Source organism: Podarcis bocagei, assembly GCF_964188305.1.
Source record: "Podarcis bocagei genome assembly, chromosome: 17".
NCBI classification, from domain to species: Eukaryota; Metazoa; Chordata; class Lepidosauria; order Squamata; family Lacertidae; genus Podarcis; species Podarcis bocagei.
In genome coordinates, this window is record NC_138143.1 from 4,938,467 (window position 1) to 4,955,237 (window position 16,771).

Below are 16,771 nucleotides of genomic sequence, written 5' to 3' on the forward strand. Positions count from 1 at the left end.
TAACTCTGTGCCTTGGTTTCTTTTCTGTATTACAAGAAATGCTTCCTGGCATGTTGGGAGGTGTGCCAAGTCGTTTCTCATCATCAGGACTCTTTGAACCAATGGGGATGGCAACAGAATTGCCACCACGTCCTGAGCTTTTGACAGCTGTACAGCAGGCAGCAATCCAACAGGCAGAGTGTTTGCTGGCATAGGGATGTGCCAGTGAAGAAAACAGTGTTTGTCTGAATTTATGCATGGCATGTAGTAGTTAAGGAAGAGGGTGGTTGGCAGCATTAGGTGGCACGAGAACTGGCATATCTTTAGTTCAGCATCAGATTCATAATGGGCATGTTAAAGTTATGACAATGACTCACATATCATTCCTAACTGTATACTCAGTTCACACATGTATGTACATCAGTGGTGGGTAACTCAAGCTCTCAAGCTCTCTGCAGCTGAAGATATAACCTGACTGCTCACCTCTATTGAAAGCATTGTGGTGATATACAAGTTCTGGTTGCATTCTTATTTCTTCTCATACATGCAAGTTATGACGGGATGCGGTAGTGTTCAAATAGTAAACATGTATGCCCCAGCTTTTGAGGCCTTACAGCAGAATGCATGGATGACTACAGGAAAAATGGTTTCGTCTGTGATTATCTGCCTGCGACAGCTCTTCACATGTAATCACTAATCCATACTGCATTGGTCACATTTACATTGTACACTTAAGGCACTACCATAACAAGTCTTACTAGGAACTGTAATCTGTTAAGGGTGCTGAGAATTGTTAGGAAACCCTGCCCTGAGCTAGAGTCCAGTGCCCTTAACAAATTCCCAGTTCCCAGGATTGTTTGGGGGAAAGCTATGACTGTTAAAGTGCTTTAAATGCTTGCAAATAATTATGTTCTGCCTGCAGAGTTTGATCTGTGAGGATGCAGACACATACCCAACGCTACAATTCTATTATTCTATTCTGTATGCAAGTTCACAGTGGATGCCACAGAGGTAAACATTCAGGTGCCAACCTGTACTTGGAGGCTCCATTGATTATTGTGAAACTTGCTTTTCAGTAAATGAGTTTCCAGGAGAAATCTGCTTGCCTCCTTGGCTCATATAGTCAGTGATATGCTATCCTTGTAATATGTGTATGCAGTGCTTCCCCCCCAAAAAAATGTTTAGGGGTACTCTCATTTTGACTCAAGAAAAACACCATTTTATAGTTCAAATCAGGGAAAAGAAATACAGTAAATGGACAAAAGTACAAAGATTCACAAAATGTTTAGGGGTATGTGTATCCCCATAAAAAAGCACTGTGTGTATGCAAAACACACAAAAAGTACAATCAGAAGGAAGCATGTGTTTGCTATATTTCTGCCTTTAATCATTTTCATTGGAGAAAATGGAGTTGCCCGCTCAGCTTTGGGTACATAATGCTGCATACCATTTGAAGTTTTTCGTTTATTCCTTCCTTAAGCCGTGTGGGCTGGGCTAGAAGTTTCGTTTTCAGAGCTCACTGTTGTAAAACGAAAGCCAAGGTTTTCAGTATTCAAAGCAGCTTGCAAAAAAACATGGGTTTTTTTTGTGTAGGTGCTATAGCTTTCCCTTCCATTTAGATCCTCAACAAGGAAGAAAATTCCATTCACTTCCTCTGCAACCAGGGCATTTAATTCATTTGAAGAGCACACATTTAATTGTGGAGGGTTCCCTGTTCAGAATTCCCCAGGCCCCAGAATTCCCTTTCTCCCCAACACTCAGCTGGCATTTCGTGGCCACTGGGCATGCCGAATCCTCTTTGACCTGTTTGGGGGATTTCCCCTCTCCATTTGGGTTTTCTGTGTTTTAATTTTCTCTGTATGTGATAGACATGCTTGTCCTCAATGCTAGGTACAATCATTTCATTTCTCCACTTACGCCACTGGGCACTGGGCAGTCCTCGCATCCGTTCCTCCCTGGGGAAATTTGTAAATAGCATCTCAGTGTGAATCAGGAACTGACCTTTCCAGACAATGAGATGGTGCTCTCTAAACTTTTTATGACTGTGTCTCTTTCTCCCCCCACCCTCATCCATGCCACTCTATTCTATTTCCCCCTCTCCCCACACTGGCTTTCAGCTCCCCCAACAATCAATCAGTCCTATGTGGTCACAGAGCATGCTCTGTCCTGCGGTTCTGGATTCCCAAGCCTTTTTGTCCCTGGTTTGTGCACTTCTGCAAGACTTGGGTTCCCAAAAGGCGGCTGCTACCTCTCTCTTAGTTGGGGGAGAGATGCTGTTTAGGATACAATAAACAATAGCACTCACAGCATGCAACATCAGAAATAGAATGATGAGAAGAGACCTGCTAGATCCGATCAAAAGCTCTCTATAATTCAGCATCCTCTTCCCAAACGTAGCCAGCCAAATGCTTCTGGGCAGCCCACAAGCAAAACATGAAGGCATAACACCAATTTCCTGCCATTGCTCTGCAAGCCGCTGATATTCAGAGGTATTTTACCACTGAATATGGAGGCTCCATTTAGCTGAGGAGTGAGGAAACCTGTGCCCTTCCACATGTTGTTGGACCACAGTTCCCATCATCCCTGACCACTTGGCCATGGTGTCAGGGCTGATGGCCGTGGGAGCTCAGCAGCACCTTAGAGGACACAGGTTCCCCTTCCCAGCTCTAGCCATTAGCAGAACCATAATTCCCAGTTCTCTTCCACTATTGAGCTGTGCAAAGGTTTGCCTTCTGTTACTAGTGCAGAATTACCTTCCTCCTTTAGACTCCAATATCTGCAGTGATGCCAGCCCAACAGTGCCTAACCTTGAGATGCAGGGCTCACTGCAGAATATGATTTTAACCTCCCCCACCAAACAACAGCAGCAGCCAAGCATATGCCTTTGAATGTACACAGCACACATTTCCCTCCCCATTGTTTAGGCCGAGCCTGCCTGCACACGTCAGAAATCAGGGTACAGAGCAATCACAAAGACAGCAACTCAGCACTGCACAGCTGGCTGTTTTGCTTTGGAAGGGAACCACAGAAGGCCACGTAACAAAAATAATTGCTGGGCAAGCACAGAGCCTCCAACTGGCCCTGAGCATCTCCTGACTTTATTACACACACAGCAGCTGCTTCTTCCAAAGCCTACTGGCAAAGGGCACTTGATCATCCCACCCTCCCGGTATGAACAACAAAAACAAGGGAAAAGAGTTGTCAAAATTAAAGGAAGCTTATTCTTCTAACAAGGATGTTTGCTACCCACACTGGGAAGAAAGGTGTTAAAGAACTGTCTGTCTGCATTCTAGTTCACATGGATGGGAGTGAATGAAGAGGCAGAGCCAACTGTTTTGATAGCTTCTATTTAACTCAAAATATAATCCCTGTTAAAATTAGTTGCAGTGTCATAGGGCCAAGAGAAACCCCACCAGCCCTTTCTCCCATAACCCCTGATGCCACTGCTGGCACATCTCTCTTCAGTCCATAGCTCCCAGACACAGCCCGCTGCTGCTGCTTCACATACACCCCAATGTATCCAGCCTCCCTAATCTTACATCTCTGTAAATTATGTTATTGCTAGCCACCACCACCACCCCCTCCTCCTCCTCCTCTCAGGCTCTCTTGGCCTGACCTTATGCCTGAGAGTTAAGTATTTCATGTGAAATGTGCTATATTTTAAGTTTATGGCATGGTTAATTGGCTTGCGCCTTAATCCAAATAAATCTGAACTTGAACTTTTGCCTTTTCACTTCACAGTAACAATGTTCATGAATACCTTGCAGAATCCAGATTGTTCATTGTCTAAGTCCGAGAGCATAGATTAATAATATTGTGCCAACATCCGTCTATGGTTTTGATTACCCAAGCAGCAACATCTTGGCGTAGATCTGGAGTGAGGAATCGGTTCTCCTCTGCCCCCAATATGTTGATGGACTCCATCAGCCCCAGCCAATGAGGCCAATGGTTAGGGATGATAGCAGCTGGAGTCCAGCAACATCTGGAGTAGCAGATGTTAGCCCTGATTCCCACTGCAGTATGGGCTATACACTATAAGTAAGTAGAACTTTTAAGTAAGGCCTGAAACAAAGAGATCAATGACTGGACTTTCCTATGCGTTTATTCACCTACTTAAAAAGCAAAGATACTGGGAGAAATAGGAATTAAACCCTTCTTAACAATTCTATGATTGTATCCCAGATCTAAATTAACCTATCTAGACACACAAACACCAAAGATGCTATGATCCCCACAGTGCTAAAGAGGGGAGAAAGAGAGGCTTGCCTTTTCTTGCTAGGGATGCTCAAAGCACATTTTGGGCAGGGAGATTTAGAACTGACAGCATTGCTGGTGGGGTAGGGGCTGGTCACTCTCTCCCCTCCCCAGAGCCATGGCTTTGATGACATGCATAGCTCTCTGCAGCTGCTTTTAAGTGAAAAAGAAAATGTTGGAGGTTCAGTGCCAGATCTCCTGCATCATGTCCATTTTGGCTTGCCAGTAGTGAACAGTGTCTCTTCTGCACAATCTTGGAATATATTATACAGCCTTGATTTGGGGTGCCTTTCCGTTAGGCAGATCCAGTTTCCTTGAGCTGGTTATCTGGCCACCATCCAGAAACACCACACAAACAAATACTAGCAATTGCCTCTGACAGCCACATAAGCAACTAAACATCTTCAGAGAGTTTGTTTGTGGCATCCTGAAGATGGAGGATCTACCATGCTGTTTGAATGCTTCATTTATAACTCTATGCGTGAGGTGCCGCTTCGCTGAAGGGGCACTGCGCAGAGAGGGAGAGAATATTTTTTTTCTTGTTCTCCTCCTCTAAAACTAGGTGCGTCTTATAGAGCAAAAAATACAGTACCTTCTTTGCTTCACAGGCATTCAGAAGGCAACTAGGACCATAGTTATCCTTTCCTCCTAATGGGGCTCACACTCCTGGCTCCTGCTTCTCAGCCCCTCTGGCCCATGCAGTGAGCCTAGGGGGGCTACTACCAGTGTGTCTTCGCCCCTGCCTTTGGCTGCTTGGCAAAGGAATCTTCTCTACCCTGGGCAGGTCTTGAATCCTTGTCCATAGGAGGGCGGGCCATGTATACTTCCTGCAGGACCCCTAGCCAAGGAACTATGGAGGTGCTACGTTCATTATGTGGGTCCTCCTCTCTCCGCTCTGTGCGTTTGTGTTCATAAGGAGCATCAGAATATTAAAACTTCTGATTATAGGGATGCCCACGGACTAGTGCTGCTGGGGCCACTGCTGTTTGTGCTACAGGAACTGATGGAAAGTGGGCACGCTGGCATTACTGTTGACATTATGTGTGCAGTGATGGAGGGCTGTGTGATGAGAACATGTCTGCACCTTGGTGATTTCACTGGCTGCCTCTATCTTCTGGTAAGCATTATACAGGCGGCAGTGCCAGCACAGTCCCTGGTTAATGGTCTTTAGTAGGGTGTCCAGGAATGCTGTAAGCATCTCTTGTTGATTTCCTGTTTTTGTGTTTTCTGGGCTGTGCGTTTTTCCTCCTCCAATGAGCATATATTGGATTGGATTCAGTGGCTGTTCTACTAGCAAAAAGGCAACATCGTTCTGCTCCCAGCACAATGCAAGTCTGGTTCTCTCTCTCTCTCTCTCTCTCTCTCTCTCTCTCTCTCTCTCTCACACACACACACACACACACACACACACACATGAAAGCATCAATATTAAGGCTTTCAAAACTTGTATTTTAAATTTGGGTTATTCAGATTTGATTTTCCATCTGAAAATTTTGGTAAACTTTATTTTTAGGATGGCCTTTGGATACAACAATAAATATGAATCTATTAGATGCAACCAGGCTTAGGTGATGAAAAAGAAACCCCCCATATTATTAAACACAGCAGCACCCAACCCCAATGGCAGCTGCATCTCTCAGTACTGGGCAAGCAATCTTTCCCCAAGAGTCATTCCCCCACTTCGGACGAACACACTAGACAGAGTAGATCAGTCTCACCCATCACCACCTTTAATGGACGGGGAGTGGCTACAGATGCTCTGTGCCCCTTTAACAGCAGTCCAGAGGGATCGCTCCCATTAAGCCCCAGCTGGGCCCTGCCCAGGGGCTCTCTGTCCAAAAAGGCAGGCTCAGTCCCCAAGTTCACCAGCTAATCCAGAAAGCCCATTTCTACAGCTTCAGCCACCTCAGGGTGAAGCAAGCGTGTGGCCAAGCGCTCAATGTCATCCAAGCTCAGTAATCGAAGGCTCCGCTCATAATCCTGGGGTGGGGGGGGGGAGAGGAGAGAGAAAGAGAGAATTGAACACAGCGTTCAGAAGCACACCTGCCAGATAGTCAGACATTTTGTAGTTAAAAGGGTCCCAATGAGAAACTGCTGTGTGTGTAGATTTGCAGGTTAGCCAATGCAATCTTTTAAAATACAATGACAGATTTTGATGTGGGAGACAAAAGTTAAAAATCCTGCTGATTGGGTGATCTTGGGCAAGTCATTGGAGTCTGATTCATACACACTTGATGCATGTGTGTGAATGAATCAGGTGCCTGGCTCATTCTCAGCTCCCGCTGCCATCAAATAAAAGCAGGTTATTCCTAAGGAGCTGTTGGGACACCGGCAGTACAACAGCTTATATATGTCTTCTCAGAAGTAAATCCCACTGAGTTTAATGCGACTTACTCCCAGATAACTGGGTACAGAACTACAGCCTGAATAAGATAAAGACAGCAATAATGTTTTGCAGGCTGAAACTGCAAACACAAGCACACTCAGTCAAGATCAAGGCTGCAATCCTAACCCCACTTGCCTGGGTGTAAGCCCACTGAGTTTAATGAGATTCCCGCCCCCCTCCATGGCACATAGTTAGGACTCTACTGTAAACCTCACTGAACTCAGTAGGAATTACTTCCAAGGAAAGGCACTTAAGATCAGGCTGCACAAGGGTCACAGGAACCAATAAGCCAAACCTGAGGGGATTCCCACCTACACTCCTCAGGGGTGTCTTACCCATAGAGGCCACTGGCACAGGATGCCAAGTTCTGGAGGGCGCCAGGGAAGAGGTGGAGGCTGGATGCGGCACCTCCCGGCATCAGCTCACCGCCCTCGCCCGCCTCCGGAGCCTCCATCTGCGGTGGTCACCACGGCACAAAGCGGCCAGCTGAGCCAAGAAGCATCGCACCCAGCCTCTTCCCCGTCGGAGCCACCCTCCAGACGCTGCCCGCCTCCTCCAGTCCCGCCGGCAGCACCGTCCTCCCTAAAAAACTCTGGGAAACCGGGGGGGGGGGGGCACCAGAGGGAGTTTTGCACCACGGCGCCGGATATGCTTAAGACGGCCCTGACACTCCTGTTAGAAAGTTACCTTTTGCAATTGCTCCAACACCTTCTCAGCATCAGCTACGCTGAAATGCCTGCCTAGGACTTGGGCCAGTGTGTGCCAGATGACAGGGTTCTGTGGGGGTCCAGCTCTGCGGCCAGGTTCCTCAGGCGATGCCTTCTCTGGCGGCTTGATCACAAGGTTCAGTTTTGACTCGGGTCCAATAGAGTAATCAGAGAGACGGTGTTCATCTGGGAAGGAAGCACAAGCTGCTGAAAGGCCAGGTGCCAGCCAGCAAGAGGCCTCACTCTGGCAACCAGAACTTCCACAGGGCCACAAAGCTATGGTCTCACACCAGCCATAGCTTTGCACGGACTGGAAGGATACAATTTATTACAGAAAACTAAAGGGCAAAGCATCCAGCTAGTGCAGGTGTGACGAACCTCTGGTTTTCCTGATGCTGCTGTATGTAGGAGCCAACTTTTAGGGGCCGAGGTTCCTTCAGCTCCCCTAATAAAATATTTGAGGGGCCTGGCGCCCCCATAAAGTTCATGGGCATTGTCATTCAAATGGTGTGTGTGTGTGTGTTGTGTTATGTGATCAATTATGTGGGGTGGGGCTTAGCTCCCTCCACCCCAATATTTTATTCAAGTTGGTATCCCTGCTGCTGAACTACAACTCCCAACAGCCCCAGGCAGGCATAGCCAATGATCAGGAGTGTGTCCCCCCCGCTGCGAGAAGTGAAGTTACAGGGAACTAGGTACAGGGCCTTCTTGGTAGTGGCACCCACCCTGTGGAAGGCCCTTCCATCAGATGTCAAACAGGTAAGCTACCACACAACTTTCTGAAGACATCTGAAGGCAGCCCTGTATCAGGAAGTTTTTATTGTCTGGTGTTTTTGCTGTGCTGTTATTATGCTGGAAGCTGCCCAGAATGGATGGGGAAACCCAGTTAGATGAGCAGGGTATGCAATGAATTAATATCATTATTATTATGGGAGTTGTTCATCTTGAGTGCTAAATTTCCAACAATCCTAGCTAGTCACATCTCCATTTGCATTAAAAGTCAAGACATCATTTGCTGTGAGTTCACAGCAGAAAATATATGCCCCCCATAAAGGCAAAGATTATAGATTCTTAATATCTGCTGCAAAATAAATCAGTGTTTTGGCTTATGAAAACCAGGTTATTTCATATTATCACAGAACATCCAGTCCCCACAGCAGGGTTTTTTGCGGGCATATTGGCAAATCTTAAGAGACTATTCTTTTCTATGAAACATGTCACAAATCTCACTGCCATGAGTCTCAAAATGAAATAAGGGCAAATGAGATTTGAAAAGGCTTAGACAAAAAACAGCACAAATCAGAGCTATAGCTGGGATGCTTCGGGAAGACATTAGGGAAATGAAAGGAAGTCATCAAGCTCCATTTGTAGGTAGCAATTTTTTTAGAAAGGTTGCAAGCATAAGAAAATATACTTTCAGTACAGATAAAAGCTTTCTTGAATTTCAAACATTGCATTTCCTCTATCAATGCAAATCTCTTACATATACATACAGGTCATTTACAACCCCACTTACACGCCCCAAAACCAATCCCACTGATTCCTATCCAAAGATGCCCTCCTTCCCTCACACACAGTCAGGTCTGGTCCAAGACAGGAAATCCCACAAACACCTCACTCTGAGAGTAAAATACAATAATAATAAATAAACTTCTTACTACCCTTTCAATAAACTCTGCCGCCCGAGACAGCTGCTTCGTTTTATTATTACTATTTATTAAGCTTGTATACCGCCCTTCATCTGCAGATCCCACAACATAAAATTGCAATATAAAAAACACAAAATATATAATAAAAATAAGAAGAAAAACAAACCAATAACACCCCTCTCCCACCACACTTTTAAAAGGATAAAGGTAAAGGTACCCCTGCCCATACGGGCCAGTCGTGCCCGACTCTGGGGTTGTGCGCCCATGTCACTTAAGAGGCCGGGGGCCAGCACTGTCCGAAGACACTTCCGGGTCACGTGGCCAGCGTGAAAAGCTGCATCTGGCGAGCCAGCGCAGCATACGGAACGTCATTTACCTTCCCGCTAGTAAGTGGTCCCTATTTATCTACTTGCACCCGGGGGTGCTTTCGAACTGCTAGGTTGGCAGGCGCTGGGACCGAGCAACGGGAGCGCACCCCACCGCGGGGATTCGAACCGCCGACCATGCGATCGGCAAGTCCTAGGTGCTGAGGTTTTACCCACAGCGTCACCCGCGTCCCTTTTAAAAGGGTATCAGATGTCAATTACCCAAAGGCCTGGTTGAAGAGGAACGATTTCACCTGGCAGCTATTCTACCTAATGATAGGACTGGCCTTGCCATACTCTAACATAGAGGCCCAGCAACACAGTCACACCAAACCGCCATCAGCACCCACCTGCCAAAGCTTTGCCTTTGAAAAGCAGGCGCTGCTGGGATACTGGGACATTCAACTTCTCGGAGACCAAGCGTTTGAGAGAGGAGATCCGTTCATCTGGGGAGACCTGAGAAGGAAGAATGTGATGAAGTGGGGCTGCCCCCCAAAGTAGACAGGCTCAGAGCAAGGGCTTTCATATGCTGGAGAATATAGGCCCTGGTCAAGCACAGAACTAGAAGAGCTGAACAAACCTTTTGTTCAGTAATATACACTACACTTACTGTACCTGTCCGTTCTCAGGTCCTTTTCAGAGTGAATTCCCACCCCCCTCCAGTTGCTCTAAGAAGCTTGCCCCATTGACAAATTGGTCCACAGGAAATAATTTTGTTCTATGCTAAATTAATGGCTGGAATTTTATCTTCCTCCTTCTGGCAAAGCTCCTGTGAAAGGTAGAAGATCAGTAAGTGCAGCTTTTCACAGCATGAATATTTTCTGCTTTTCAGGTAGTTGTTAAATAATATTACTAAGTAGGCATATAGTGTTTTTCAACTTAAGTTAGTGTTGGCCCCTTTTTCTCCCAGGCATGACAATGTTGATATCACTTGAAGGTAGAAAGTACAGTCAAACCTCATTGGTGAAAGTAATCTGTTCCAGAAGTCCATTCGGCTTCCGAAATGTTTGACAACCGAGGTACGGCTTCTGACTGTTTGCAGTGGTTTCCTGCACTCAAGCGGAAGCCGTGTCAGACATTCGGCTTCTGAAAAACGTTTGAAAACTGGAGCATTTACTTCTGGGTTTTCGGTGTTTGGAAGCCGTAACGTTCCAAAATGGAGCAGGCGTTCGGGAGCCAAGGTTTGACTGTATAAGGTATGAACTGCAAATTCATAGTTAAAATCTCTGTTTTCCCTTGAAACCACTGAAAGTCTGTTCTCCCAGCTGTAACATGACAATAATACTATTATCATTTATTGATATCTTTATAAATACAGGGATGCCTTAAGCAATTGTTATAAGAACGACCATGTTCATGCGTGTGCAATGTTTAGGAAGTTCAATGTGTTGGTCCTGGTGCTCAAAGCCTTACAGCTTGGGGGTAAAAAGGTAAAGGTAAAGGTGCCCCTGCCCGTACGGGCCAGTCTTGCCAGACTCTAGGGTTGTGCGCTCATCTCACTCTATAGGCCGGGAGCCAGCACTGTCCGCAGACACTTCTGGGTCACATGGCCAGCGTGACGAAGCTGCTCTGGCGAACCGGCACCAGAGCAGCACACGGAAACGCCGTTTACCTTCCCGCTAGTAAGCGGTCCCTATTTATCTACTTGCACTTAGGGGTGCTTTCGAACTGCTAGGTTGGCAGGCGCTGGGACTGAACGACGGGAGCGCACCCCGCCACGGGGATTCGAACCGCCGACCATGCGATCAGCAAGTCCTAGGCGCTGAGGATTTACCAACAGCGCCATACCTTAAAAGATGGTCTCACCCTTTATATAGCCAACGAACTACTGCTCTCGGTAGGAGAGGGCCTCTTACAAACACTTATCTCAGCAAGAGGTCTGTTCCATACAATGTAGGAATTGAGTTCTTAGTGTGGCAGCATCTATCCTTTGGAACTCCCTCGTACTGCACATCAGACAGACACCATCTCTATTGTCTTTTTGGTGTTGCTGAAGACCTTCTGATTTTTCAACAGTTCTTTTAAGTGGAGATTGTTTTGCTCTTATATGAGAAACTGTCTTAGTTGTTGATTTTTTTACTGTTAAATCACTTGAGATTTATGAAAAATGAAATACGTTTTTAATGTACTTCTAACATTACTGGATGTTCCAACCTTGGAAGGAAGTAATCTTTTTTCAAGGTACAATCTGAGGAGATATAAAAGCACAAGAGGAGCCTTGCCGGATCGGATAAAGAACCATCTAGTCCGGCATTCTGTTTCCAAAGTGACTAACCAGATGCCTGTGGGAAGTTTGCAAACAGAACACGAGTACAACAACCCTCCCCCATGAGGCAACCACTTGCTGAAGCTGAGGTGGTTTGGGTCTGGTCTGCTTTGAGCGTTATGGAAGAAATGTGGGGTATAAATGTGCTAAATCAGGGATGGGAAACCTCTGACCCTCCAAATGTTGCTGGTCTCCCAACTCCCACAGGTACCCCAACCTTGTATTAAGAGCCCTTAACTCTGACCCGAAGGCATGTGGTTACTTTCCTGCAAAGGGAAGGCACAGAATGCATGGTTAGAAACACTTACCTTCCTCTATCCAGATCCTGGGCGTGAGCCCTAGTGATAGCAGACACTATAAAGCCCTTAAGAACTTAGGACCAGTTTACCTATAAGATCGCGTTACCCTAATCAACTCATCCAATGGATGGAATTGGAACTACTACAGGTGCCGTACCCATTCCACATTTGTAAGAACTTGGCTGTTTAGCATGCCAACGCCTGCACTTTGGAACTCCCTGTCTACTGAGCTCAAGCAAGAGCCCTCATTGTACTCCTTTTGGTACAGTGAGGGCTCCTGCTTGATCTCAAATAGGTACAGGCTGTTTAGACAAGCCTACCCCACCCAGATACTTAGAAGTCGATGCCACTTTTAATCCGTTTTAGCATTTTAACTTGATTCTGCCATTTCGTATTTTTGAGGTTTTTGGTTTGTTTGTCTTTTACAACCAAGCTGTGTATACATTTTATGAAATGAAGCAATACCACCACTCTATTTTGCCTTGGTCAGACCACACCTGGAATACTGTGTCCAGTTCTGTGCACCATAAATTAATGCGCAGAGGGGAGAGACCAAGATGCCCAAGGGTCTGGAAACCAAGCCTTATGAGGAACGGTTGAAGGAGCTGGGTATGTTTAGCCTGGAGAAGAGGAGACTGAGAAGAGTGAGACGACCCTCGGGGTCCCTTCCAACTCTACCATTCTATGAAAATAAATATTCCAGCGGCAGAGCTGAATTCGACTTCGTAAACAGAGAAAGGAAAAGCCGGCAGGAGAAACAGCTGAGGGCCGGGAGGTGTCAGATCTGCCCAGGAGCCCCTACACCCAAAGTGCATGAGATCCCTTCACAGCCATCTATACGATAATCTTTGTCATTGTCCCATACAGAACAACAAAATTGAAAAAATCTACATCAAACATTCAAAACCCAACAAGCCTGCTATCCCAGCCTTGTTAGTCCCCTAAAAACTCCATACCCCATAATAAAATACAATACACTCCTTCACAGACTGCCTTAAATGTAAAGGTAAAGAGACCCCTGACCATTAGGTCCAGTCGTGGCCGACTCTGGGGTTGTGGCGCTCATCTCGCTTTATTGGCCAAGGGAGCTGGCGTACAGCTTCCGGGTCATGTGGCCAGCAGGACTAAGCCGCTTCTGGCGAACCAGAGCAGCGCACAGAAATGCCATTTACCTCCCCCCCCGAGTGATACCTATTTATCTACTTGCACTTTGACATGCTTTCGAACCGCTAGGTTGGCATAATTAAATACAATACACTCCTTTAAGAGACTGCCTTACACTGTGTTTAAAACCAAAATCGCATTTGAATAGAAACTGTTTCTCAGTCAGCTAGTCCTAGTCTTTAAAACCCTGTACCTTCTTCCAGAAGGCAGAAGCTGAAAGAGATCATTTCCGGGGTGGGCACTATCCTGCGCTATCTTGCAGCTTTCTTATGGCACCTGGAAGCGTAGATTTGATCCAGGGTGGGAAGAGTGCGCCCAATTATTCTCTCCGCAGTCTTTACAACCCTGGACAGCATTGTTTTCCCCCTGACTGTGTAGCTCCCAACCACACACACAGACCATAATACACTCTCCAGAGTGTACAATGGTGAAATGCCATCAGCAGGGCCTTTGAGTGGTTATTTTAACCTGTGCTGTGCTCTCTTCATCCTGGAAGGGACCCCTCGCTGCCCTCCGGCCCCCCACCCGCTCCTGCCGCCCTCGGCCTCCTTCCTCCAGGCCAGGTCCTCCCGGTGGCTCCCCTGGGCTTGGGGCGGGCGAGGGCGACACCCAGGCAGCAGCCCACCCCCAGCTCGGGCCTCGGCCCCTGACTCAGCATCCCACCGCCCGGGAGCAGCAGGAGGATTAGGGGTACCTGGAGGCTGCATTCCCGGCCCTGGAGCGCCTTCACCGTAAGCAGCATCTCGGGACCCCGCAGCTCGGAAAGCCAGAAGCGGCCCCTTTAACTGAACCATAGACACGCGCGGAAGAAGCTGTCCGGAAGGCAGAGCGGCGCGGCGAAGGGAAGCTACGTAGGCGAAAGGAAGGCGCCGAGGCCTCTCATCTCGACGGGGGCCGCACGCGCACTGAAGCTGCCAGAGAGAGAAAGCGGCCAGAGAGGCGGAAGTTGAGTCTGTAGGAGGAGCGCAACATCCGAGAGACCGGAAGGCGGCGGGCGCGGCGAAACCCAACCTCTTTCACGTCATATGAAACTCTATGATGCAAAGGCTCACGTGCCCGGGATTAACCATAGAGTGGAGGTGGGATAGAGCGGGATTAACCATAGAGTGGAGGTGGGGTAGAGCGGGAATAAGGGAGCCTGGGGGTCGCAGCCTGAGAGACTTTAATAAGATGCTTAGAAAGCGAAGGTAATTTTATTTTCATTTTCGGTATTTTAACTTGTGTATGTTTTAAAGTAGGGTTGTGAGTCCCCCCCCCAGATTCTGTTGTTTTATCTTTTTGTAAACCGCTTTGAGGGTTTTTGGGGTGTGCAAATTTTATGAAATTAATTAGTTGATTAATTGATTTGTAGCTTGTAGATCGCGGCGCTTGAAATCTGCCAAGCGCGGGGCGAAATCGGTAGAAATGGAACAGGAGGCAATATAAAAGGCCGAAATCCAGGCGGACTCGAAGCTTTCCTTCGTTGAAGTGCTTTGAAATAAACACAGTAGTTGTGCCGCCAGGGCCTTGCAGAGCCAGGCAGAGGCCCGAGCCAGCCAGATAATGTGCCCCCCCCCTTTTTTTTTACCCTGGGGATAACCGAAGTCTTATAAATAATAAGTATATAAATAATTTTCGCAAAAGTTATGCTGACAAATAATTTTATTTCAAGGCTTGAGCCGTATCTGCATATAAAGACAAAATGGAAAATATAGATAAATATGCTGACCGAGGCCCCCTTTGGAATCGGAGGCCAAGTGGCCCATATGGCCACCCCTCCGTCTGGGCCTGTGTGCCGCCTCTCAAAGCACAAAAGAAGCTAGAAAATGTCACTGTGTCGCTCTCTCTCTCTCTCTCTGGGCAGGCTCACTCACTCACAGAGGTGCCAATGTCCTGGGGCCCTGGGAGCACCCATAAAATTCCACGTGAAGGGGCCGGGAAGCCACAAATTTCAGTGCCAGGACCATGGACGCTGCAGCACCCACAGAGCCAAGCTGACACTCCTTTACATCGTGTGTCTGTCATGTGTCTATAAAACACTAATGATGAACTTCAGTAGGTTGGTCCCGACTTTCTTTCCTCTGCTATGGAGAGAGCAAAACATTGAGTTTTGTTTTTTCCCCTTCCATCCCCCCCAAAAAAAATTTACAAAGGGGTCCCTGACACACACACCAGAGCACATTCAGTGGACTCACCTATGCACTTGCCTACAAAACTGGTGGTTCTAATTTGTGAAAGCATCTATCATATCTATAATTTTGCCTTTACAAGCCATCTGCTCTTTTTGCTGGCCAGGCAAGCGCTTCTTTTTAAAGTTTTCATGCATGAGTCCCATCAGGGAAAAAGGCAAGTAAATAAATAAATAAATAATACCAACTTTAGCATTGTCAGCAAGCTGTTGTATTCATAACCTGCCTACGGACTTCCCATAGGCATGTATGTAGTGGCTGTCGGAAACAGAATGTTGTGTTAGATAAGGCATTAGCATGATCCGGTAAGGCTTTTTTATTACTGCATTGCAGGGGGTTATACTAGATGACTCTTGGGGTCCCTTCCAACTCTACAGTTCTATGATTCTCATGCTGTTATCATCCATCCCAACCCCTCTTACTTACCTTTTTCATAAACCAAAAGGTACTACAGTGGTAACTTGGAAGTCCAACGGAATCTGTTCTGGAAGTCCATTCGACTTCCAGAACGTTCAGAAACCAAGGCATGGCTTCCGATTGGCTGCAGCAAGCCACGTCAGATATTCAGGTTCCAAAGAACATTCGCAAACCGGAACACTCACTTCCAGGTTTGTGGCTTTCGGGAGCAAAAACGTTCAACTTGCAAGGCGTTCAGGATCCAAAGTACACCTGTAATCTATATAGCCTTTCTTCATGGGGAAGTGTTCCATTTTGATAAATTGGGCTGCCTTTTTCTCCGTAAAACCTTTTCTTCTTAACAATCAGATGAAGCAGGCTCCTCTAGCAAGCGATACAACTTTTTGGGAGCGAACGGGCATGGTTATTTCAAAACACTTGAACAAAATGGGAACATAACTCAGCTCTGCTTTAAAAGTTTGCTTCGTTTCCTAAGCCCCTTCTGCTGTTGCTAATTGCACTGGAAATATGGGCAGCGTGGAACACTTGGTGATACTGTTATATCACTCGAGCTTAAGGATCAAAAAAGAATAGGATTGTTTTAAAAATTATATGTGTAAACATGGTTCCCAAATCAAAGCTTGGATGTGCCTAGAGTAAATTTCACAAAATTACAAAATATTTAATCATATATAAAGAGAAGGTTGGTAGGATTTTGACACAGTACAAAAGAAAATGAAATAGAGAAGAAGCAGCTGTTAAGAGGTAGAGGGAAGTCAATAATTATTATTTAGAGTATGCAAATATGTGTAGAAGAATAAAGTAGAAGATGTATGTTAATGTAAAGAAAAAGTTGATGTGTACCTGGAATTTTAAATTGCAATATATTTTTTTAAAAAAATTGTTTAAAAAAACAAAAAATCAAACCCTCCCAAGAGTCCAGTGGAACAGACAGCAGTAACCCAGTTGCTACAGGGGCAGGTGTTCAAGTTGTAGCACACACTGCACACAAGCAGCATTTCTGAGTACCAGACTAAAACAAGGAAGGAGAGATCATAGGTACATAGGAAGCTGCCTTATACCGAGACTGCACACACCCCATACATTTTAAGCATATTTAAATCTCATGGCTTCCTCT

The 16,771-nt window shown here is 46.3% G+C and overlaps 1 protein-coding gene and 1 long non-coding RNA gene across 2 annotated transcripts; one reads left to right on the top strand and one right to left on the bottom strand.

The window, feature by feature from the left end:
* Positions 1 to 5,941: 5,941 nt before the first annotated feature.
* Positions 5,942 to 14,026, bottom strand: UBL4A (ubiquitin like 4A). Its single transcript, XM_081177288.1, has 4 exons — positions 13,764 to 14,026; positions 9,691 to 9,796; positions 7,307 to 7,512; positions 5,942 to 6,213 (listed from the first exon to the last, which is right to left on the bottom strand). The coding sequence occupies exons 1-4, from the start codon at positions 13,809 to 13,811 to the stop codon at positions 6,103 to 6,105; spliced, it is 471 nt and encodes a 156-aa protein (XP_081033414.1). The 5' UTR covers positions 13,812 to 14,026; the 3' UTR covers positions 5,942 to 6,102.
* Positions 14,027 to 14,162: 136 nt separating this feature from the next.
* Positions 14,163 to 15,176, top strand: LOC308577127. The gene is made up of 2 exons (XR_014003464.1): positions 14,163 to 14,256; positions 14,421 to 15,176. It is a non-coding gene; the product is annotated as an uncharacterized lncRNA (long non-coding RNA).
* Positions 15,177 to 16,771: the final 1,595 nt, after the last annotated feature.